This window comes from Heliconius melpomene, chromosome 3 (genome assembly GCF_056956725.1).
Source record: "Heliconius melpomene rosina isolate 202511_hmr_F chromosome 3, ASM5695672v1, whole genome shotgun sequence".
Taxonomy (NCBI): domain Eukaryota; kingdom Metazoa; phylum Arthropoda; class Insecta; order Lepidoptera; family Nymphalidae; genus Heliconius; species Heliconius melpomene.
Window position 1 is genome coordinate 10043144 of NC_140391.1, and position 25334 is coordinate 10068477.

The 25334-nt window shown below is 32.7% G+C and overlaps 4 protein-coding genes across 8 annotated transcripts in view; 2 read left to right on the forward strand and 2 right to left on the reverse strand.

Annotated features, from left to right (window-relative positions):
- Positions 1 to 1858: 1858 nt before the first annotated feature.
- On the reverse strand, positions 1859 to 6960 carry LOC146540159 (uncharacterized). The gene is made up of 7 exons (XM_085207365.1): positions 6796 to 6960; positions 5866 to 6282; positions 5439 to 5534; positions 4667 to 5140; positions 3975 to 4184; positions 2656 to 3461; positions 1859 to 2190 (listed from the first exon to the last, which is right to left on the reverse strand). Exons 2-7 carry the CDS (start codon positions 6147 to 6149, stop codon positions 1862 to 1864), a joined length of 2199 nt encoding a protein of 732 aa, XP_085063491.1. The 5' UTR covers positions 6150 to 6282; positions 6796 to 6960; the 3' UTR covers positions 1859 to 1861.
- A 239-nt stretch (positions 6961 to 7199) lies between these two features.
- Positions 7200 to 17362, forward strand: LOC146540160 (mitochondrial protein C2orf69 homolog). The gene is made up of 10 exons (XM_085207384.1): positions 7200 to 7374; positions 9994 to 10144; positions 11027 to 11154; positions 11353 to 11457; positions 11920 to 12028; positions 12523 to 12575; positions 13604 to 13759; positions 14370 to 14476; positions 14613 to 14725; positions 15014 to 17362. The coding sequence occupies exons 2-10, from the start codon at positions 10016 to 10018 to the stop codon at positions 15140 to 15142; spliced, it is 1029 nt and encodes a 342-aa protein (XP_085063510.1). The 5' UTR covers positions 7200 to 7374; positions 9994 to 10015; the 3' UTR covers positions 15143 to 17362.
- On the forward strand, positions 7411 to 9297 carry LOC146540161 (TWiK family of potassium channels protein 7). The gene has a single exon (XM_085207383.1). The coding sequence runs from the start codon at positions 7737 to 7739 to the stop codon at positions 8808 to 8810; it is 1074 nt and encodes a 357-aa protein (XP_085063509.1). The 5' UTR covers positions 7411 to 7736; the 3' UTR covers positions 8811 to 9297.
- A 219-nt stretch (positions 17363 to 17581) lies between the features above and the next one.
- Positions 17582 to 25334, reverse strand: part of LOC146540162 (uncharacterized) — a 56796-nt gene continuing 49043 nt past the window's right edge. For all 5 annotated transcript variants that reach the window (XM_085207377.1, XM_085207375.1, XM_085207374.1 and 2 more), the window contains 5 exons: positions 24419 to 24522; positions 24050 to 24121; positions 23551 to 23630; positions 23146 to 23243; positions 17582 to 22913 (listed from right to left, as the gene is read on the reverse strand). In XM_085207377.1, coding sequence (XP_085063503.1) covers positions 18691 to 22913; positions 23146 to 23243; positions 23551 to 23630; positions 24050 to 24121; positions 24419 to 24522 — 4577 coding nt within the window. In that variant the 3' untranslated portion in view covers positions 17582 to 18690. The remainder of the gene's footprint in view (positions 22914 to 23145; positions 23244 to 23550; positions 23631 to 24049; positions 24122 to 24418; positions 24523 to 25334) is intronic.

Here is a 25334-nt window from a genome sequence, read left to right on the forward strand (position 1 = left end):
CTAACTTTGGAAATTCTATTATATTTCACAACGTACGCCGCCATTTTATTATTTAACTTGCATATTTTATAATTGTATATAATAATGAAATATAAACACTATTTTATGTTTGAACACTATTGGTTGAGGTATATTGCTGTTGTATGTAAATGTATTGCGGGGCTTATTCTAAGGAGACATGGCGGCGTGTATTGCAAAATTGGGCTGAACGTTATATAATTAACAGAATTTTTCACTTAAAGCCCGTGATAGTCCATTAAAAACTAAAGTGAAAGTGCGAAAAAAGCAATCACTCACCTCTCATGCAAAAATTCGTACGTTTATATTTATTGTATGTGATAGATTTCCAACTTCGTAGTTAATTTACGAAGTCGTATACAGGGTGGAATTGTCAGCACCACTTTAAATTAAACCACAGTTTTAACTACGCTATAAAAGCCTAATATAAATCGGAAAAAAAATAATTCTCAAAAATGAAAAAGTTATTTTTTCAAACAAAATAAATAATAAAATTATCGTTTTAAAATAAAACACCATTTGTATAGTATAACATAGGCACGCACACACTTACCTGTCAAATCGGAAACGTCGCACACGTATGTGTGCGTCACACGAAATACAGGTATGGATAAAAATCGTGAAATGAAAAAAAAATCCTACGTCCAAACTGTTGAGGTACCTTGATTAATTTCTTAGGTGTGGGTTTTAAATATATTACCCTATGTGCAGTTTCAATAAAAGAAGCGCTGCCTCTTCCACCCTGTATATTATACCAGTAATAAAATAATAAAAAAAACAGTACAACAATTAATAATAAAAAAACATAAAAAACTTTATAAGTATATAAAGAAAAACAATATAATATTATGCGAATTAACTTGAGTATAGAAGTTCAATGACCTCTCAAACAAAGTTTAACACATTAAAATATAAAGAAATATTATGCATAAAGAACTTTTTGCTTTTTTTTAGAATTAATATATAAGATATTTATGTAAATTAATATAAGATTTGGAGTGATTTCCAAATTATAATTATATTTTTTTAAATGATTATGTTAAACTGTAATGTGAAATGTGGGTAGATCCATTAAAACTAAGATTACCGTAATTAGTAACCTTTCAGGTAAAATGCATGGTTTACAAAGCCTTCACAATACTTACAGGTCAAATAAAAAAACCATACTTTTCAAGACCGGTATAAAGAAAAAAAAAATTGCAAATACTAATGCAACAGCATATCCAACATAATATATAAAAGAACATTATTTTCAATAATAAAATTAACTTCAAAATTGGAAAATCTATGACAAACAGACATACGCACACACTATTATTATTATTTATAAGCGAATTAAACTTAACTAAATGAGGTAGCACTATGAAATATGAATAACATTAACCGTACTAAATGGTTTTGGTGGGATTTATATAATATTATATCAACAATAAAATATTTCCTATTGTATATTGAGGTACATAATTGTTTCCGACTGAGGTAGCTATGTGGAAGGTTGGCGGCCATTACTGCCGTTAAAACAACTTATTTTAAATTACAAAAAAGATATATAAGAATATCTTGTAAATAACTCTTGAACATGGCAGTAATGGTAACCAAACATTTGGACAGGACAGAGTGTCCCAAAACAAATATATATGTATATACAAAAATACCTTCAAAAGTTGTACAAATTAGTAAAAATATTTTAGATAACGTACAAAAGTCAAGAGGCGCAGCATCCCGGCACATTCAATTCTTTACTCGTTTCCCAAAACTTTTTTCTATTTTTAGTGTGGAATAACATTTTATAACAAATGTTAAAAATATACAATTAGTATGTAAAAAAAAACAAAAAAAATATTCAAAATATATCAGTATTCATAATAGACAGTCGATTAGTCTCAACCATGTCACCATATGTGTAAGCATACTCTGGATATACCTTAGTTATGATGGGTTCCCATTTTTGAGTATCATAGGTAGTAGGTTCAATTGCTGGTGGGTAAGTTTGATCATATACTTGATTGTATTCATTGTTTATGGTCAATAGAGGGTCTATATGGGGTAGCATGTGGTCGTCTAGGTCAAGGAAGCCATTGCCGTCGCTCGGGAATGTGCTAAACTCAGGGCCATATTCAGCTGGATAGTTGTAGTTTGATATGGATGTTTGCGGATTTTGTTCTGTTGTATCTGAAAATTTATTTGATTTGATTATATATTTACTTATTTTGGATCTTCATAATGCAATGAGATCAATGTGGATAAACAAAACTGTTGTGGGTTTGATATTCACTCAGGGAGAATTCATTATTTTGCACTTCTATTTTTGGTTTTAAAACAGGCCCTTTATACCTTTACTATTTCAAGACGTTGAATAGTAGAATTTTACAAACATCTTTCAAATCCCTCTAACTTATCCGAAGAAATATTGATAATTTTAATTTAATCATCCCACAAAGCGAACCACCGCCATTGCGTATATAGTCAGTCGCTGTCAGTTGTGGGTTAATTCCTGCTGAGAAGAAAATGAAACAAGACGCGGTGAATAAAGCCTGAGCGTTCACTTTCGCCACTCAATACGGTTTGAGTGTGTTCCATATGAGGGGATACAGCAAGAAACTAAAACAAAAAAAGTAATTGAGAGATATAACTCACCACCAAAGATCACACTATTATTCGGTAAAATATTATTAACAAACTCGACTGCACTCTTGGCATCAGTTTCATTTGTATTCTCGAATATTTCCAATTCCTTTGCAATGGTAGTGGGATTGATACTGTCGGACTCCATCGTACTGTCATCCGGTTCGTTGAATATAATACTTTCTAATTTTGCATCAGTTAATTGAGATATGTCGACTTGTAAATGCGCGCTCAAATCATTTGTTGTATTATTTATTTCAGTTTCAATTTCTTTAATAAAATCATCACTTTCTTCATCATCAGATTCGTTGATAACCGGAATGTTCTCAGATTTTTTATATTTTTTACCATCAGTTTTGTGCATTCTACGCAAATGTTTATGCCAATTAGGATAGCTGGCGAAAGATTTCTCGCAAACGGGACATTTGTAGGGCTTAGATCCAGTATGTATATTCAAATGCTGTTGTAATTGACCAAGCTTGACAAACCCCTTGCCACAGTACGAACAATTATGTGTTTTAGTTTCTGAATGTGTTTTTATGTGTTCAATCAATCTGTTTTTAGCATTGTACACTTTCCCACAGACTTTGCAAAGATGGATGACAGTTTCAAAATGTTGTGGTACGTGTTTTAATATGAGATATTTTTCGCTATAGTTTCGGTTGCAGACAGGACAGACATACAGCTTTTTTTTGTGTACGTCTAGATGTCGTTCGCAAGCTTTGAGGGAAGTGAAAAGGAGGCCGCACTGTCTACACCAGTTTTGTTGGGAACGATGGACACGCTGATGGGTGATTAGATCTTTTGGTGTTGAAAACCTAGAGAAGATAAGTTAAATTAAAAAAATCTCGATAAATTTGTAATAGAATTATTTTTTTTATATACAACACAAAATAACATGAAAGAGTACATTTTTACGATGTTTATTAAAGATGTTTAAATTATTCCAGAAAATATAAAAATTGTTTTAAATTTTAATCAATACCTTATGGTAAGTTAAATTGACTGCTGAGCTAAGCAGTTTACTAAAACATAATAATAATATTTATATTTTGTTTTTGACACATTATAGACTGTAAGAGTTAATTCCTCAAATATATTTGTTATTGTTTATTAAGCCTCACAGTAATCCTGCACTTAACAGGTCTGTCAGAGGGAAGCTAGTATTAAGACTCTTATTTGCCACTTTCCAACGACGTCTCGGGACATTATTTGTTGAGGGGGGAAGTCTTGTTACAACCACAAGGAAATGAAAATATAAAATAATTCAATTTCTCCAGTCAAACGTATAACCATCGCTTAGTAACTGAAGAAAACAAAAAAATACTTACACTTTATTACAACCTTCCTCTGAACAACTAACACAGTGTACTCCATGAGCATCCCTCAAATGTTCTCTGAGCCTCATTTCCGTTGCATACTTGTGTCCACAATGGAAACAGGAGAATGGCTTTCCATTGGCATCCAAACTGGCCTGGCATGCCCCCATGTGGGTTACTAGAAGTGACAGGCGGCTGAACGTTTTCAAGCATATGTCACAGCTGTAATATTATTATAAGTACATAAAAACTTTTTTCAAGTACTCACATCACATCACATGTAGGAGGTAGCATTATCAGAGGTCATATAGGAAAGTATACAAATCACAACATGTCAATCAATCAATTTCACTATGAATTAATCATAAAACTAGCATTGATAATTCAAGTAATCTCACAGATGTTACTTAATAATATTATTATTAAGTAATTAATTTGATTTAATCATAGTAATGCTGGAATGCTATGCTTGTGGGTTTGACTTTCATTATTATAATATTTTATTAAAATTTTTACATTTATAATACCAGCCACCAGAACCCTCATCTGCTTAAAAATTTTGTTATGTTATAGAAAAACGAAATAAAATGTATGTATGTTATTAAGCATAATATATAAGCTAAATTATTGTAAAGTTTTATGTAAATTCATTCAGGATTTAGAATTTTCTGTTTAACATATACATATACTTAATATAAACTCACCAAAACCTATCCTTCATAACATGATTGTAAGAATGATCACTGAACACTGAATATTTCTCAAACTGCTTCCCACATACGTTGCATGTATAGACTATATCCTCATTCCCATGTTCACATGAAAAATGAGCATCAAACTCCACTCTGTCTTTATACACTACAGGGCAGAATTTGCATAAAATCCCACCCAACTGTTTTATATAATTCTCATCTTTATCTGAATTAATTTGTATGTCTGTACTCTGTTCGTTTATATCTCCAAAATGCTTTTTCAAATGTTCCGAAGCGTTGTTTTTGCTTGAAATGTTTTCATTACAAATGGGACAGAAGTATATTGAGGCAGAGTGTGTATCAACATGTTCCTTGCAGCCGTCTAATGTATCTATTTGTTTGTTACATGCTTGACATTTGAATGGTGGCATATCAGTATTGTTGTGAATGATTTGATGCAACTGCAACTCTTTTTTAGAAGTAAATCTGAAAATTAGATAAAACATTTGATATATGGTGGCACATAATAAAATATTTCCTGAATCTTATATAAATTTATGCATACATACATTTTTTGCATACATGCATTTTTGCATATATTACATTCAAATGCTGTCCCACTGCACCAGAACTCCCCCGAAAAATATTTAAATGGCATGTTGGCACAGCATATATACTTGATGTGCCATTGTACCTTTCTTTTCCAGTTGTGGGTTCTACATTCAGTCAAGGACATGATAGAATGGAAATTAAAGTATAATAAAAAACAAAAATTGTTACTTACTCTTTACTGCAGGAAGCACATTTGAATCTATGCATAACATTGACATGTTCTCTCAGAGATAAGGACTTTGAGAATAATTTAGAACAATGTTCACACCTGGAATATAAATTTTGAAAATATTTTAACAACTTCTGTCACACCTTATTTAATAAGTCATTTCTGCTTTACTGCAGCAGATCTTGGCAAAGTGAATGCTTAATCATTATTGACATTTTTATCATCAATAAGTTTTTGGGGAAATACAAATTTAAATATGAGCTCTAACAGTGGAGGTGAGGGTTAATCTCATAAGTTAATGATGGTTTAATAGTCAATTATGTTAAACTTCTTTACTCTCATGTCATACCATGGCATACAATTTGTATTCCATTTCTTCCCTTTCCTGAAATATAAGTTATATATAAGTAAAAATTGCTCTCTAACTTACTTGAATCTGTCTTTGATAACATGATTTGTGTAACAGTGGCCACGAAAACTGGGGTACCCAGTTATCTCCTTGTGGCACACTACACAAGTGTATACTATGTCTTTGCTTCCAGTTTCATGTTTAACATAATGCATGTCATACTCTCTTTTATTAGCGTAAATAATATGACATATATGACAGTATATGCCACCAACTAAATCAATTGTAGTGGGTTTAGGACCCAACTGGGCAGGTTGTGTAGCTGAGTGTGGTCGCTCCTGGTCTATATGGGTGTGCGAAGCCATTTTATTCCCCTATGCTAAGTGCAATCCATTTATTGAGCATGTATGTCTGTCAAATGTGGGTTTCTATGACTGATGCGGGGAACATTGTTATTTTGTTGTTTTGCACCTACATGTTTTAAAAATTGTTTTTGATCTGTAAAAAATATATACATATAACAATACAGATAGAATTTATAACCGGCCAATACGAACATAACATATTTGTAATTTTATATGAAACTTTCTTTTTAATGTAGTTTAGGCGTCATATGTAAACAACATTATCGTAAATTGAGGTCAAAAGATTATCACTTATGTTCAATTGGAATTGTTGGATTAATAACAAGCGTGCAAAGGGTATAAAAAGTATGTAGTAAATTCATTCATATTAACTGATAGTGGAGACACTCCACTAAAAGATCTATAACGAGGTTTCCGTCTTTCGCGACCTTGACTGTCCAGTATTATTCCAAAAGCTATGCATATACGTAATTTTATATTATATGCCTATGAATATATTTAAAATTCATTATGTTTTACTGTTACAAAAATCATTCACAAGAAATTAATAGGTACTCTTGAAAACATCCCCAATTATGAATCAATTTTAAGGGTCAGAATGCGGCCTATGTAATGAATTAACAGAAAAGTGTGTATTAATACTTACAAAATCGATTAAAAACTTATAAATTTGCATCGGACAGGGGTCCAACGTTACATTTTACATTACAACAGCCGAAATAAAACATAAACGATAAAAAATGTAACGCCGGACGACAAACAACGCCAAGAAAACGTGTGGATTTTGGTTTTTGACATCTGTGGAGCCGCTGTAGAAAAAATCAATAATCAATTTTAATAATTAAGATGGATACACACTTATTACTTCTGAAGCTACAATTACATATTAATCAGTTATCTTACTGTACTTCTTTTATTTTATCCAGAAATATATATATGGTAGTATTTTAAATACCGTGCCGTATATAAATACACATGAAAATAATGATTTATTAAAAAGAAAACTACTTATTCAAAATCAGCTGGCAACATTAAATATATTTTCTGGATAACTGTCAATTTGACATTTCGAATGATAAACAATAAAAATTTTGCACACATATTATTTAATTAATGTTGTAAATTAATTGAAATTTTTAATTAAAATTAATTTTTCTCTTTTAAAATATTATATTTGACACCTGTGATCAGTGACGATTAATTTTCCAATATTTTTTATAATACGGTAAGCATTGTTTTGCATATTTTATGTAAGCTCGCAGCTTAATAATACAGCTTTTAATATTGCTTTGTTTTCATAAATATTTACTTATAATGTAGGAGTTTCTGTTTTTATTTAATAATATTTATTTCATCATAGTTAAATTTAAACTTGAGGGAAAAATTTACGCGTAAATATTAAAGTTTTAAAATCATTAGTTTACCTTCGGAAAGGGCGTCAGTAATCAAAAGTTCGTCTAATGTTTCGTGATCAAATCAACATTAACTTGGCAAAATGCCAGCTAACTTCCAGAAATAAACTATTCAAGCTTGTGTGTCGTATAAAAAGCACGTAAAACCGCAGCACCTTTAACTAATTTTTGATAAATGGAGCGCCAATATAATATTCACTCCAGCGCCCATGGCTCTTTTAGGAGTAGAGACTCATCATCGACCGCAGAAAGTGATCCTCGGGAAAAAATTAAGGATTGCCTTCGAAAATTCATAGCATTTATGTTTACGCAAGTGGGTGTAGGCGCCCTAGTTGTGTGCTACGCGATCTTGGGCGCTGCGGGCTTCATGCATATAGAGAAAGATAGTCCAGACGAACAAATGGAAAATGTCATTCAATGGAGAAAAAATTGTGTGGAACAATTGTGGAATATTACAAACAAATATAATATATTAAACTATACGGCTTGGATGTCAAACAGCAACACAGTTCTAAAAGTATTTCAAAATAATGTCACTGCCGCCATACATTTGGGTTACAATGGAAGATCTTCAGAGGATGTGTGGTCATTTCCTGCGGCCCTTATGTATTCTTTATCTGTATTCACAATGATTGGTTATGGGAATGTTGTACCAAAGACTGTTTGGGGAAAGATTGTTACTATAGCTTATGCCTGTTTCGGAATACCAATTTATGTTCTATATTTTTGCAATATGGGTAAAGTCTTGGCTCAGTCCTTCAAGTGGTTGTACATTACTGCTCATGAGTGTAGCCGGAGAGAAGATCCATTGCTAGAAGATGGTGAAGCACAACCAATTAAGAAAAAAATAACTGTTCCATCCACAGCTTGTCTTTGGGTCATATCATTTTATATACTAACCGGCACTATTATGTTTGGTGCTTGGGAAAAATGGAACTACCTAGATTCTACATATTTCTGCGTTATAAGTTTATGCAAGATAGGCTTCGGAGATTTTGTGCCTGGAGCCAACATAGCTGATTCAGCAGAAGGGTCACATTTGAAACTTGTGATAAATTTCATTTATGTATTATTAGGAATGGGTCTGGTGGCCATGTGTTATAACTTAATGTGTGAAGATGTGAGGGTCAAAGTTAGAGAACTTCGACAAGATTTAAAGAACTGTTTGGATGATATTACTTTGAAAATTACAGTTTGTATGAATGATACTAAATATTACCATCAGAAACAAACAAGAAATATAAAATGATATAGTTACAACAATAGAAGTTGGAGAAATGACAAGAATTTTTTTCATACTAGGTTTAATTATGGCTTTTTCTGCTTAGTTAAAAAAAGTCAAAAAGTCAAATGAAAATTAACTAAAACATGTGCGTCCGGACGCTTTCAAGCTCTCCTGTTTACACAATATTTTTCATTGTCACTTTGCTCCTATTGGTTATATTATTACTACTAAGATTAATATAGCCTATAGAATAAAAAATCTATTGGAACCAGTAGTTACTGTGATTAGTGCATTTAAGTAAACAATATCTTTTGCTTTATATTATTAGCATAGTTTTTATAGCTACTTGCATATTTTTAGCTTGCTTCAAAATTATAAAGCAACTGAAAGAAAAACAAATGCTTAGTACATATTTGTGTTGATGTTGATATTTTAAAAATTATATTTAGGTTGTGTTGGTTGTGAAATATACTTAATTTTACTTTTGCTTACTTTTATGTGACATGTTTTAATCAACATTTTTAGCTAATATATATATATATATAATATTACATATATTTTTTAGATAATATATGCATATTATGACTGTTTTTTTTGCATCTGTAAACTAATCTTATTTATTTTTGTAATGCATTTATCTTAATTGTTTTTTTTTCTTTATTATTAAAACTAGCAATTTTTGTAAAAAGTATTTTATTTAATATACACAGTAAGTAAGATTCAATTGTTAAATAAAATAAAAATATTTTAAAAAATGTTATATTATTTCAATGAAACAAAATTATGCCATCTTTTAAAATTGCATTAATGATAATTTCTGTTTAAATCGCGTATATTTGGCTTTTAAGCTTGTGAAATGGACTACATTCTTTCTATTTTAGAATAGAAAGGTGCAATATATAGGACTCTAAAAGAAATTCTATTTCACAATTAAGTATTTTGTACATTTATATTATAGTTGTGTCTGTAGATTTCTTGCTTGTTTAAATCAAGTGATATAAATAAGTGCTGAACTGATTTTTATATCAAAATTGGTTTATAAAAAATTGGTTAATAAACAGTATACAAGATATAGTGGCACAATACGGCACCAGTAGAATATAAATGCGAAGATTGCTAGTTTGATTCCCATTCGGGGAAATATGTTGCGTGATATGAATGCAGAAAATGTCAAAATTATATGTAGATAATTAATATTTTGTCATAGTAATGTATCGAGAGTAAACACCATGTTGCCGCTACGCTTGCGGCGCGTCAGCGGACACGAGGGCCGCGCGAACGACATACTGTTCATGCCGCCGGCCCGCCCTTCGCCGAACGGCGCCCACACTGTGGTGTTCTTTGGTGGTGATGTACAGGTTCGTGAAAAATTCTGGGTTTCATTTATTTATAATTTTAGCAAGAATATATTGGTGCAGTGCTTGGTTTTTAAGAGATAAAATTATTACTGTAGTGTTTTTTTCACTTTCGTGACACAAAGTGTAGTGTGGCTGTGGACGCGACTGGTTGTATTTTCGATCCCCATTCGAATGAATATCAATTCGTTAAATGAATTATTTATTTAAAATTTATATTTCCATATCTTCGCTCTGGTGTCGAGGCTAAGCGCGGCGTTGACCTTGGGAAAAGTGGGAAACGAAGTGTCATAACAGTAGATTCTCTCTGCCTATCCTGCTGTGTGCGGCATACAGCATTAAGCTGCTTTTATTTTTAATTTAATATATACGGTGGAATTGTCAGCACCACTTTAAATGAAACCACAGTTTTAACTGCTCTATAAAAGCCTAATATAATTAAAAAAAAACAACCCCAAAAATAAAAAAGTTATTTTTTTCCAATCAAAATAAATAATAAAATTATTGTTTAAAAATAAAATACCATTTCTAAAGTATAACATAAACACGCACACACTTTGTTAAAGCGGCAACGTCGCACTCGTATGTGTGCGTCACACGAAATACAGGTATTGATAAAAATCGTGAAAGCTTCATACAACGTTAACTACGTTAACTATTGAAAGTACTTGTCGTCACTCTACACGTAAAAGGCATTTTTCTACTTTCCACTTGTTAATGAACGCAGTATCTTTTCTTTTTGCCTATCCCGGGCCCACTGAGTACTACCAGTCATATACATGCGGGAAGATAAATAAATAATTTATATTTAAAGGTCGGCTTTGTCTTCTAAGCTAACTCTCGATGTATAAAATCTTTAAAATTTTATATTGTTTTCTGTTACAGGATTATCCAGAGGTGATGCAAGCGCATCGAGATAACAGAAATTATTTAAAATGGAACTTGGAGAATACGGCGCGTGTACTATCCAACAACTTCCCCACTAAACACATATTGGTTGTGAGACCTGCTAGGTGAATATTTTATATATATTTATGTAACAATTGCATATTAAAATTAACCACATTGTGAATTCTATTCTGATGCAATATGATGTTAGATTTATGATGATATAATAAGATCTTTTTTTATAAAAAAATGTGAACCGACTTAACACTATACAATTATATCTACAATTCTATTCAATGATATATACAAAATTTATTTTACAGAATAGAGTACAAAAGCTTCAGTTGTTACGACAACTTCGTTCCCAGCAACAACGCGGGAGTGCCCGACCACACACCCACGCATAGTGCGTTACATCATTTGGAAAGGTAAAGGTGATACTGAAAAATGATATTTTGTGTTTTGGTACAAATCAAAATCAGATAAAACCTAATATAGAAAGAAATATGGAACGCTTTTCAGTTATGTTTCAAATCCTTTTCTTCGGTCTGGTAAGACAAGTAATGGCGTTGAGCTTCATCACTCTATATGTAATGGCTTTTAAAATTTCTTATTTCTTTCTTATCATTATCATTAAAAAAATGTTCTCTTTATCGGTCCACAAAACAACTAACAATAATAATACATGCACATTAAGAACAAAACCTTATGCCTTAACACTGCTTTGAAAAAAAATGGCACGAAATGATCGTGTCCCACTACTAAACAACTACGCGACTTATACCTATTGATTTTTAAACATTCAATTTATCTTTCTCGTTAAGAGACGTCGAGTGTAGAAGCTTGTCTAAATATACGTATATAAGAATATATTTTATCACAATTTACAGGTTACTCCAAACTGTCACCACCAGAGTGAAGTCACTATCGACCACTGAGCTTTTAGAAGCAGTGTCTTCAGTGTCACTACCTGAAGAAATAGATATTGAGGAATTACATGTAAGTTTTAAATATTAATATAATATACTAGGCGGTGCGGTGCCCCAATTCATTTGAGTGGACTTTTATAACTTTAGCATTTAATTTAGGCTTGTAGATTTTTTTTATAAAAAGTTAAAAATAGGGTTCAAAAAATTTAATATTTTAAACTTTTGCTAAGGAAAATACACATCCACACACTGCCTTCACATCGACACATGTACTCTCACATCCACACATATGATCTAACATCCACACAAATGTCATCTCACATTCACACATGTGATCTCAAATTCGCATTGAAGACTGTTTTCTATTACATGGGAATTATTTTATTAATAAGTAGGTCTTCAAAATAATAATTAGCTCAGAAGTTACACAATTCAACGGTAAAAATTAAAATGTATATAATGTGGCAGGAAAATGGCGAACATAGTCTTAACACTAGGTTTCCTCTGCCTACCCTGTATTTACAGCAGCAAAATTAAAATATTTAAATATTTTCTGTGTAACAGAATGCGTCCGTGACGTCATCGCAGGCGGTGGGCGCTAATGGCGGCACCAAGCCGTGAGTAGGTTTAGTTCCAATCGATGTTGTGTTATTATTTCTGCATCATTATTTATATTATTAGGTAGTGTTAATATATATTTATTTATTTTACTTGTAGTTGTACTCAGATATTTTAATTTGGGTTTAACTGAGATCATTTTGTATTATTTGAACCAATTTCAAATAAGAACGATTTTTATATAAAATGCAAAATTAAAAAGATAGTTAAATTAGGATAGATGTTAGTGTTTTATTATTTAAGTAACCCGCTACCAAGTTGTATGTTAACCAAACTTAATTTATATGTTTATACTAGCGATCTCCGCGGCTTCGCTCGCTTAAAATTGTCATTATATTATAGGCAAATCTTGCAAAATATTTACATAAATTGTAGCCCGTAGGTACATCCATATCCGTTGATTAGTTTTGCGTGTTAGTGAAACAAACAAACATTCATAATAATGTTAACTATTTCTATTGTAGGAATTAAGAAGTCATTGCATGGCTCTGGTGTCGCTTTAACATTTGTTTTCGTTTGCATGAAAACTAATTATAGTAATTGTATATTAAATGGCAATGTCGATGTTTTCTATAAGTAAAACATAAAAGCTCATATGTATCTTCTAATATGATTTGACTATTTATGAAATTTATGTAAAAAAGGTATTCACTGTTCAAGAATATTTAGAGGATAAGCATGTATGGAATTAATGTTCTATTGAATGTAATGCAGGATGGCTGCCAACTAATGTAATAGATTGTACCATTGATTTTGAAAAGAGCAACTGTTGAGTTTGTTGCCGGCTCTTTTCAGCAGAACTGCCTTCCGAACCGGTGGTAGCGTTTTGTTCATATGTTCATTCGACGATTCAAAAGTGCTTATAATAATTGCCTATTTGAATAAAGAATATTTTGAATTTGAATTTGAATTCGCTCTTTTACCCTTGTTCTAATTTTTAAAATAACTCATCAGTAAAAAAGTAATTGTTTCCAAAAAAAGGACTTTATTACCATTTCATTTTTCATTGTATTTTTCTTTCATTCAGAGATTTAGACCTCCTATGGTGGCGAGATAAACTGGCGTTAGACGAAACTACCCTCACTTTAATAGGATTTAGTAAGGGATGCGTTGTACTGAACCAATTGATATATGAATTCCACTACACTAAAACTTTAACGCCCGGCGATGCTCACATGATGAGGTATTTACAGCTTTATTTATATGATAATTTTAGTTCTTTCTTCTTTGAAATTTGAGGTTAGGTAAAAAAAAATGTGATTGGTCATTAGGAGGGCTATGTGGTTAGCAACAAAAACTCCACTCCACTCCACTTTTCGCTTTTCACCTGAATCTGATACTCCACACTATCAGATTCAGGTGTAAAGCGTTTTCTCTGTCTAACCTGTGCGGAATAATAACGTGGAGCTAATCATATAAATAAGATTTTTTTTTCTCCTTAATATTGTTATAAATTATAAAATTTTAAGTTATCTTAACATCAGGTAACTAGTACCTATCCTGCCATGTGTAAAAGCAGCTTAAATTTATACAAATTTCACAAAATTGTCAACAACAATGATAGCAACTCGATACGGATACGGATTCGCGGTTTTCCGGACTGCCAACTGCAAATTATATTGTATACGTACATACGTATCCATTCCATTGTACGTTGGAAAATTTATCTCTTAATAATTTCTTAATAGTCAAACCCACGTTTCCTTATACATTCGATTACCCGGATTTTTGATTAAAGACCACAATTAGTCCGGTTAATTGAGATTCTACTGTAGTATTTTTTGTTTTTTTAGGTTTATAAGTCGTATAGAAAATATGTACTGGCTGGACGGCGGGCATGCCGGGGGGAAGAACACGTGGATCACGTCACGCTCTCTCCTAGAAACGTTGACAAGGCTTGGTGAGATTATTCTGTTTCCTATACATTTGTTAATGTTATTCGCTAAATAGTAAATTTTAATTGTTATTAACTAAGAACTAACGAAAATATATTTTGGAATATATTTTTAATTTCTATATACCTATTTATATTTAAGATGTAAACATCTACATCCACGTAAGCCCATATCAAGTGCAAGACGAGGGCCGGCCGTGGATCGGGCGAGAAGAGAAGGCGTTTACAAGTTTATTAAAAAAACTTGGAGCTAAAGTTTGTATATTTCTGTTATTAAGGCCGTTGTGCCTTTGGGGCGCAGCGCTCTGAGTTAGAAACCTAACGGTTGTGGGTTCGATCGTACAATACTAATGTATTCGCAATTTAAGTGATTGGACAGTTGAAAACATATTACTAGTTTCATTTTTAATTTAAATTTTATTATTATTATATTATTTTATTTTTTTATTATATTAATGTCTTACAATTTGTAATTAAAGAAATACAATATTAGGTTAATAATAATTTACAATTTGTAAATAAAGTAATACCCTCTCCTCCCAGGTCAGCAGACACCTGCACGCCCCCCCGGGATCCTCCCACTCCCTGCAGATGCACTTCGAGGTGCTGGCCGCCTTCACTCGGCCTCGGGACCCCTCGCCCGACACCACTGACGACGACGCCTCCACTTAAACTAATTTATTGTTAATTTAACAATTGTTTATAAAACAATAATTTAAAGATGTATGTAATATTTAAATACAGGTCGTCGTGGTATAGGCACAGCGACCGACCGTAGACGCGACAGTTGTGAAGTTCGATTTCGATTCGGAATAATGTATTATTTTTATTGCTTAGCTCTGATAACAAACAAATCATACGGTACGTAATGTCTTGGAAATCGGGTGGAGCGTAGGGAACGGAGCGACTTAACACTGGGTTCCTTATGCTGCCTCTATTATATGCGGGACATAGTGTGCAGCTACAAAAAGAAAGAAATAATAAATTTTACATATTAAGTTGTGGACAAACGTTATGATTTGTCCCTAAAATATTTTATAATTCTTTATTTTTTATGATGTATTTTCTTATTGAAAGTGTTATTTACTATATAAAAATTGTGTAAGAGATCAATTAAAAAAAGTGTGTAAAATATAAGTGTGTGTATAAATTCAATGTCAAATGTCGTTGCTTAATGATTAACTGATGCTACTAAAATATCAAGCTTTTGATTTAAAAACTAAGCAGTTCAGATTTCTGTTATAAACATCGATTTTTGTGACATTCTGTTATTAATAAAACTTTGGATGAACGTAATTTTTAATCAAAGATATTTTTACTTTCTTCACATAAGTATGTTTTTACTTGTACTAATGGTCGTGTTTACACAGTTAATATATGTTTTTAGTGTTAAAGACATTTTGTTTATTCATTCATCATAAATTAATATTTGATGTATGATGTAATGTGTATATTTTAATTTATTAACATTTTCTTTATCAGATAAAGAGTGGCATTGTAAATATTATAATGAACAAGTATAGTATATAATAGATATAAATACATGATATATTTATATCAATTATATAAAAGTAAAAAAAAATATTGTGTATATTTTCTTTTAGGTTTGGGGTAATAGTGGCTTGTGTAAACAAACCATATACAAAAACATCTAAAAAGTGTAAAATATTTTTTGCTAAATACCAGTTGCCAATAAAATTAAGTCCACTTAATTATGCTTTATTATTAGAAAATTAACGTATAAAAACTGACTGCTTGTTTTCTACTTTCAAAAAGCACTTATTGATATAATATTTAATATAATTATTTCTTAATGTGCATTTGGAAAATATATTTTTAATTACGTTCAGCACTTTGTTATACTTAGTCATTTTTTTTTTTTTGCTTCTTATATTATTATTTTTTTCTTTATATATTTTCAATTATAACTGCTACTTAAACCTAGGCTTGTAACGGTCATAATTATGTTTAGATATCTCATTCCTATGTTTCATTATTTTCATCCTAATTCCTTTTATTATAAAAATGTCATGTGTATATATATATATATATATTTATGACTATTATTTGTATTTTGTATAATAATTTTCATTTGTAGAATAATTTGTTAATAACTATGATCTCAATTGATGTTTTTGTGTTATATTTGTATTAATGAAACTAACGTTCATAATTTCTTGTAGTCGTTGTGAGGCAATTGTAGATTGGATTCCACTTGGTCGAACGAATTATTTTAATTTCCTTGTGCTAAAGCGCGACGTTGAGTTCCGTCACTCAATTTTGTCTTGGGCGGTGCTTCCGAGATGGAGTGTCTTAACGCTAGACCCCTCTGCCTACCCTGCTAATTGTGGGATACATGCGTGAAGCTGAAAGGAAGAGTTCATAATTTACGATTACTTAAAAGATTCTTTTAACTAATGAGATATCAATGGACTCAGGCAAATGGACTAAGAACAAAGAATAAAAATATATTCTTCGCGTAAATTCTTAGTATTAATGCATGTTTAAGTGTTATATAGTTTTAAAATAAGGCAATTTCAGTAATTATTTTAATTTTAATATGTGTACTTTAAATATAAATACATCTCGATGTTTATAAGCTTTTAGATGTACTTACAATGCGATCGACGAGTCTCGGCCGGCCTAAAGTAAACTGCAGATGGCTGCGTAGAACCAGTAAACGATGTGCAAAAGTTCAAAACTTCATGGGCAGCCACGACTCATCGACCTATGTTATTTGACGACTTTATCTTATTTGGTGTAAATATCTAAAAAAAAATGCTAAAATCTATTGTTGTGAAAAGAATGATATCTACGAATATCTTATTAAAATGTAAATAAAAACAAATGTTATATGTAATATTTCAAAAATAAAACTTATTTTCAATGTAATTTGTTTTGTTATTTAGCTTTAATTATATACCACTTTTAATTCACTTATTTTTATACATTAGGTATAGGTGTAGGTAATAGGTGTTTTAAGTTTTTATTAACAAAACAAGAAGACATTTATGACGAGTAATATAAAATCATTCAAAAAGAAATAACCATCACTAAAATTACAAAAGATAAAGAGGCAACTTTCTAAGGTTAATAAAATAAAACATAGAATGGGGTAAGTTCCATTTATTACCACCAAATAACTTATAAACTAATCATAATAGTAATATAATCATTTAGCTAAAACTGGCTCGTCGTCTACTCTACGGAATACAACCGAAAGTTACTCAACGCTAACTACGACGAACTGCTACTGCGCCTAGGGGGTAAATGAAATTAAATACAAATAAAAAATATTTTTTTTTCTTTAATATAACATGTATACGATGGAACTTAAAATATATTCGATTAATTTAGCATTTTTTTTTCAATAAAAAACTCATACGCTCCAAAAATATTTAAAGCGACATTTTTTTTCAGTCTGGTATACATTGTTCATCAGTTCAATTGACGTTATTCGTAGACGATGTCTGACTTACGAGTCAATGGTGTTTTAAAAAGTTTTTGTTTACATTTAATTTAGAAAACACTATGGAAAGCCAGTTTGCTTACAGGAAGTATGGGAATTATGCATTATTTTACGCGAAGCCCTCAATAAAAATCGTAAGCCAAATCTACTTTGCTTATCTAAAACTGACTAGACGTAAGAAATTATGACATAACCACAATATGCCATCATTTTTACTCAAGCGATGTGACGTTTATTTTATTACTAAAGTACGAATAATTATGAAAAATATACAAATATGCGTTTATGGTAACCTTACACTAGATTATAGTATTTACAATGAAATCTCTTGAAACACCATAAGGAATAGTAGAGTCGAAAAGCCCATGTTTCCAAACTATACATTCTAATTAGCGTTAATAGAGAGAGGCTCACATTTCTATGTCAGTACAAAATTGTGACGTTTTTATCGCAAATTACACTTAAACTACACATTCGTTCCGAGAGTAAATAAATGCAACATATAAAGTAAAAAATAAAAATAAGAACAGCAGTTCAATTAGAGAAATATTTAAATACAGAGTTCTATAATTATGCAAAAGTTTAAAATCGATAATTTGTTCGCACAATCATTTCTTTGTAAAACGTCCGAATGATTAATAATTAAATCGTTTTAATCACAACTCGATTATCGATAATTGGGAAATCTACTACTTCTCTGTTTACTGTCACTTTTAATGGAAATTCTCAAGGGGACAAGGGGGAACAAGGTTTAAGGTGCGCCGCCTTTTCTAAGGAAACTTTTAGTAGTTTTCTTTGCATTTTGAGGATTTGACGCCTTGCTCGTTGTTGCCTTCGGCCTCAATGCAGGGATTTGTGACACTCGTATCCCGATGGCGGATTTCTGCTTAGTGGCAGTAGAGACGTGCGTCGCGGGCTGACCCTCGAACGTCGAGCTCCTTATCAACTTGGGCGTCTCTGTCTTATCACTTTCGATGTACACTTTTTTATCACTTTTCGCTGGCAATTTCTTGGTCTGCTCTACTTTTTTCCATAAATTTGCTATTTTACTTTCGACATCTTTAGTTTTGGAGGAGATGGAGTTGACGCTGGATGTGCTGCCTCTGGAGCCTCGAGCTAGGATGATAGTTTTTCCACTATCGTTGCTTTGTAAGCTGTGGTTGGATAGCGAATTCTTCATCATAGGTTCTGAAGAACGCTTTGGTGCTGTACTCTGTTTTGGCTTAGCAGCTTTACTCGTAGTGGGACGAGTTCGATTGAACTGTGGTAATCTAGAAGGAGATGTGTTCGCGATTTTAGTAGGAGAACTTGTTGGGCGAGATCCTGTCGGCTTTTTATCAGGCACGGGCAAGTTCTTCGCGGGAACTGAGCTCTCCTCCTTTGTGAACGTACCCTGTCGCTCCAACGGCAGCGGTTTACTTGCGACTGAAGGAATATTTATAGGTTTTTGAGCTATTTTCGAAGGAGATTTATTTGGCGGTGTTTTTTTAGGGGAAGTTGTAGCTTTAACAGCGGGAGTTCTATTAGGCACGGCAGACATTTTGGCACTTGTTTGAGCTTTAGGAGGAAAACTTGACACTTTTGGCGTAACTGCCTTAGTAGGCGTCTTGGTTGGCGGCGTTACAGTTTTCTTCGGACTGGGCACGTTCCGTCTGTATGGTGACACGTACATAGCCTTCTTCCTGCCGCGCACTACTTTAGGCGCATCGTGATCTTTGTCACCCGAATCATTAGAGTCTAAGCTTTCGTCTCTCCTTTCTGGTTTGATTATCTTCGGTTTAGGTGTAGAGGACGGCGTTTCTGTATCAGATTCTGAATGCGCCTTATCTTCTGAATTGCTATCACCCTCGTAACTCGCAAAATCACTGCTGCTGGGGTGTTGATGTTTATCACCTTGTAAATTACGTCGATACGACGCTGTCATTTCGATGTTTTTCAAGTTATTCACTACACACATGTCGACCGCCGCCGGACTTTCAATAACTGGTAAATAAGTCCTAAAGCTTTGCGTAAAAATCTTAAGTTGTGTGGAATTTAGTTCGAAATCATCTTCATTGTTTCCACTGTCCACGTCTCTAAAAACGTCATCACTTTGCCTGTCATCGCTTAACTGTTGATGATTTAGATCATTAGATGACAAACTATCGTAACCAGTTGTGGTTTCAACGTTTTCGAAGTTAGCGTCTTTAGTTACAAATGTTGGTGATGGAGGAATATCTTCACTTAGTGTTCTAGTTCTAAATCTCTCAGCATCTTCCATACGTTTTTGTTTAAGGGTCTTCTTTGCTGCCAGCCGTTGTTTTAGACTTTCTATATGTGGATTAGGTTTATCTTTAGATGACGTCATTTCTTGAGATGAGGTCAATATGTTGTGAATATTAACAGTTTGTGTTTGATATCTTGCTCTATCTTCTTGCCTGCGTTGTTTAGCAGTAACGCGTCTCTTCGATTTAGGTTCTGATATCGCTGTGACATAATCATCGGATCTGTCACTCTCTGATTTGGTCCATGTCATAAATTCTTCTGATTCAACCTTTAAAACAACATCATTTTCTGATACTGTATCACTTATAGTATACGTTTGATATCTATATTTAGCTGCATTTCGTTTTTCTTTTGGAGTTAAATATTTGGAATCGCGTTGTCTCTTTGGAGTTGATTCAACGCTGCTAATGTCTGAAGGTAGAGGAGTACAATTCTCAGATCCTGATGGTATATCTGTTATAACGTTTAAAGTATTCGATATACAATCGTCATACACTTCGTGGGCGGTAGTGGGCTCTAATTCCAAAGTGGATTCCGCCATTTCATCTAACAAAGATGGCGGATTGACTTTATCCAAATCGTGGAAAACGTGTGTGAAAGTTGTGCAAAGAGGGAAATCTTGAACTGGTTGTTTAAAATCGAATACGACTGGAGTTTTATTTTCTCTCGATTCAGCAACTTCCGATACGATACTCGATACCGATATCATGCTTCCGTCCATATCGATATTTTCCATTTCGGATGGAGGTTTCACATTGTCTAAGAAACTTAGGGGTATACTGTCTAAGTGTTCCGAGCTTCCTTGATGCATTGAATTACTGAGCGCCCTTTTGACCATTAATGCGACCGGTAAAGATTTTTTTCTTGTTTTTTGAGATTTTTTTGATGATGACTGATGAGCAGATGACTCATCAAAGTGGCCTGAAGCGCTCAGAGATAAGAGACTACCTAAGTTGGAGGGCGGTTTTACATTATCCAAATCTACTGACGTAAGTGAAGTTACACTATTTTCCATAACATACTGGGAGTTCTTTAGTTGGGCCGCCAATCTTGCCGCTTCTTTTTCAATGGCAGAAGACATCAGCGAGTCGAATTTTTGCTCGCTGTCGTCAATCAAAGATGTGAATGTTGGTTCTGGAATGTTATCTAATAACAATCTGTCGTCTAACTGTCCTTCGACGCTTGTTCCCAAGCCGTCTAATTTGTCAGTCAGATCTGGCTTTGAAAACATGTTTGGGACTTCGCTTTTTTCTAGTAAATCAGGTAATGCCATAGCAGCATCGACTATCTCACTTCTTAATGAAGAAACCATGTGCACTGACCCACTAATTGTAGGGAAAGTGACGTCATCAGGACACGTGTTTTCATTCCACGTGTCATTATCTCTTTTAGAAACATCCTCCAAGTTAATTTGATTTTCTGTGCATTTAATGTCCGTCCATTCCAATTTATGTTTGTTTTTACGTGTTAGAGTACCAGAGTCCAACTCTTTAGGTTTATCTTCGTCGTCGCTCCACGAGCCATCTAGAACATCGGCATACGATTCATTCGATCTATTAAGCTCATCTCTCTCAGATTCCACTGTTGTATTACCAGATTTAGGAGCCAAACACTCATTAGAATGATCCATTTCATTGCTATCGGAATCCAAAGTAGTATTCCCAGAATCGACAGTCGGCATTTCATTCGAGCGATCGAAAATCGATATCGGTTGGGAGTTTAATGTTATTTCTATCGATGGATTAATCGACGTGAGGTCGATCCCGATGGCAGAGTCGTCAGATCCAGTGTCTCGCGCGGTGGCGGCGCGCGCGTCTGCGGCCGCGAGTACTGCAGACGGCGCCTGAACGTTTTTTGACTGAGAAGTGTTAGTTTCTCCGTTTTTACTGTTTTTAATTTCACCTGCACCTCGAGCTATGACTTCTTCTAGAATGGCTCTGTCTTTTGAATATTCTTCGCCGACCATTTTGTCGAGGGCTCCTTGGTGTGGTTTTTCTTTACGTCGTCTCCGAGATTCTCTTATTTCTAAGCGATCATCACTTCGTACTCTAAGCTTAGGGTCCTCCTTCTTCTTTGGTTGTGGTTTAGACATACCCATTCTGACACACCGTTCAAATACTTCTTTATCAGTGGACCCGAATGAATCGTTACTTAAAGAACTGAGCGAATTACTTCTATCTAATCTCCTTGGATCATCTATCCTTGCTGGTAAGCTGGGAGGTCCATCATCATAAAACCTCGAATGTCCTCTAAATCTTGAATAATGAGAAACTTCTCCATGATAAGAATAAGGAGATCTTACATTTAAATTTGCAATTTCTTGCTCCAATTTTTTCACTTTATTTGTAGATTTTATATTATAGGCACCGGAAGCCAAATTTTTTTCAAACTCCGCATCTCTAACTCTTGGGCCTCGATGGGATATTTTATCGCTACGATCCAATGATTTATGGTTTCTTGAATGTTTCACTGATTCTGGTCTCCTTTCTACAGAATGGGCTTTTTTATTAGTTTCAAGTGAGAAATCAGCTCGAGGATTGACGCTAGAGAGTCCCGCTTTTACAGTTTCTTCAAATATTTCCCTATCAGTGGAACCGAAGGAATCTAAGCTGAGAGAGCTCAAGGAATCATTTCTTGCTAGATTCTGTGTCGCCGGTAGTTTTAGTTTGTCACGCGTTTTTTCCATTTGGCGACTTTCGTGTCTGCGTCCTATAACAAAAAAAAAATATATATAAATCTTTTAGTAAATTTTATTTTACATGTTAATGTTACTAAGCATATTATATATAATCTTTTCTCAAGTTGTATGCAGTAGAGACTATCTAAACACATAGAAACAAGTAATCATAATGACATAAAAAATATCATCAGCAAAAAAAAAAACAAATAAATAAATAATACAATGAAGGCTTGTTTGGCTGCTAGTATCATATAAAGTTACCTTCAATTAGCTGATGATCCTCAAAGGGCGGTGGTCGCGGTGGTGCTTCGGGGTGGCGTACCTTTGGCGGTAATGGGGGTGGACTTTGACGTGGACTACTATTACAAAAAGATATGTTCATTTAGAAAAATGCGGTATAAAATTTACATATAGTTTACAATAAAATTCACAAAAAAGGGTTTTATTAATGTATTTTATATTTTTTTAGTAATTACTAAGCCAAATATTATACTATTCTCTGATATAGTTTATGCATTAAATCTTATAAAGTGAAACAAAGAGAATTTATCATAAGTAAATTTTTATATTCTCTAGAAAAGCAGCAGACATTTTCTAATGTTTTAATAATTTCTATATACAAATTGATTTATAAATGATAAATAATATGTACTAAAGATTACTAACCTCTCTTTAATATTTCTTACAAAGTCGTGTGATATCATCACAGTCTCTGTTGACGATCTCAGATATGGTGGCAATGATCTCTGTAAAGATATCATATTCCTTTTAGAATTTGAACTTAACGGGACTAGAGCCCGCGTCTAAATAAAGTAATATATAAAGTGGCTGTTAAAATTTTTATATGTTAACATAACATATTTACTAACCTTATGTCGAATAACATTTTAAAAAAAGTATAATATAAAACAAAGTCGATTTAAATAGAGTTTTCACTCAATGTTAGTAACAAAAAATGAAAAAAAAATCTAAAAGCATATAGAAGAAATTCTGTAATATTCTGTAATAAATTGATTAAGACGGGTGTGATTGCTTATTTAAATCCAAGGCAAGGGCCTGCATACAATTAAAATTGTTTCTGCCATTTTTCCAATATGATCACTTTGATCGAGACTAATTTAACAACTTTAAGTAGAAAAAAAACATATAATTATATACGACTCACATATACGTCATCTCTTAATGGGTACTTATTAATAGAGGACACGTCAGAAGCAGGACCTTTATGTTTGACCACCTGTAGATAATTTTAATTTATGTAGTTATTAAAATCCATTAAAAGAATATTAGAAAAATAACATATTTAAAGATATAAGACACTCTGTTCCCGACGGACCGTCCAATTTTCGAGATATTAGATGTTCAATTTTAGAGGTTGAGTGCAGAACTCACCGCGCTATCTTAGAACTAGAGTGAATAAATGAAAACACTTCAATCCTTGTGATAGAATAGAACCCACAACCTACGTGTTTACAGTCATGTCCCTAAGCAAGTATCATAAAACTATAAATAAATTAATTAATTGAAAATTTACCTGTGCAATGCCCTTTTGTATGCACTCATTAAGAAGATCTGCATCACGGTCGCTGGCTGCCTCGCTGTCAGAGGACGGCGCTATCGCTGGTATGTCTGATGTGTCTGAAACATATGTGTTATTAGATATAACTTTTAATATAAGAAATAATTTAAAATGAAAAAAAAATGGATTAAACTTGGCCTAATATTCTGTCATAATATTCGAGTTTTTCATGTCATTGAAGAGTAATTATTAATTTAAGAAGTACTTTAATTCATTTGGAGCTAGTGTAGTTGAAACTTTTAGCAAATATTTATAATGTATATTGACACGAATGTCGGCTATGTGAACATACAATAAAATTATTTGACAATATGTAAAAATATATACTAATACTAGTGGGCCCGGACGCGGCTACGCCCGCGAAAATATAAGCCTAAATCATTAAAATAAGTTAAAAAATAATAATAAGTGGAGATTTATTATTAGAAAAAATATCTGAGTAACCGAAATGAACAAACCAAAGAAGTAAAAAAAGGAACTAAAGGAAATTCTTAATATTAGAAAAAAAAACCTAAAGATTGCTGTGCGCGCGTACTAAACATTTTTCTATATTAAATAATTATTAATTTTTGCGAATAATATTAAATAAAATCTCAAATGATTAAAATTACGATATTTTAAGTGTATAACATCGGTATAGATAACCGAACTGAGATAAATTAATTATAAGCAGCAAATAATTACATAAAAAATAATAGTAATTCGAAAATCTATAAAAATTTACAAAATCATCAAAGTCATCTGCCCGTTCGCGTCGGTCATACTCATATTATGCCGCCCGAAGGCTAGGTCATTTGGAATCAGTCACATCTTAATTATTTATTAGAATGTTATACAGTAAATTATAATTTCCATCTAGATGAAATGCTAA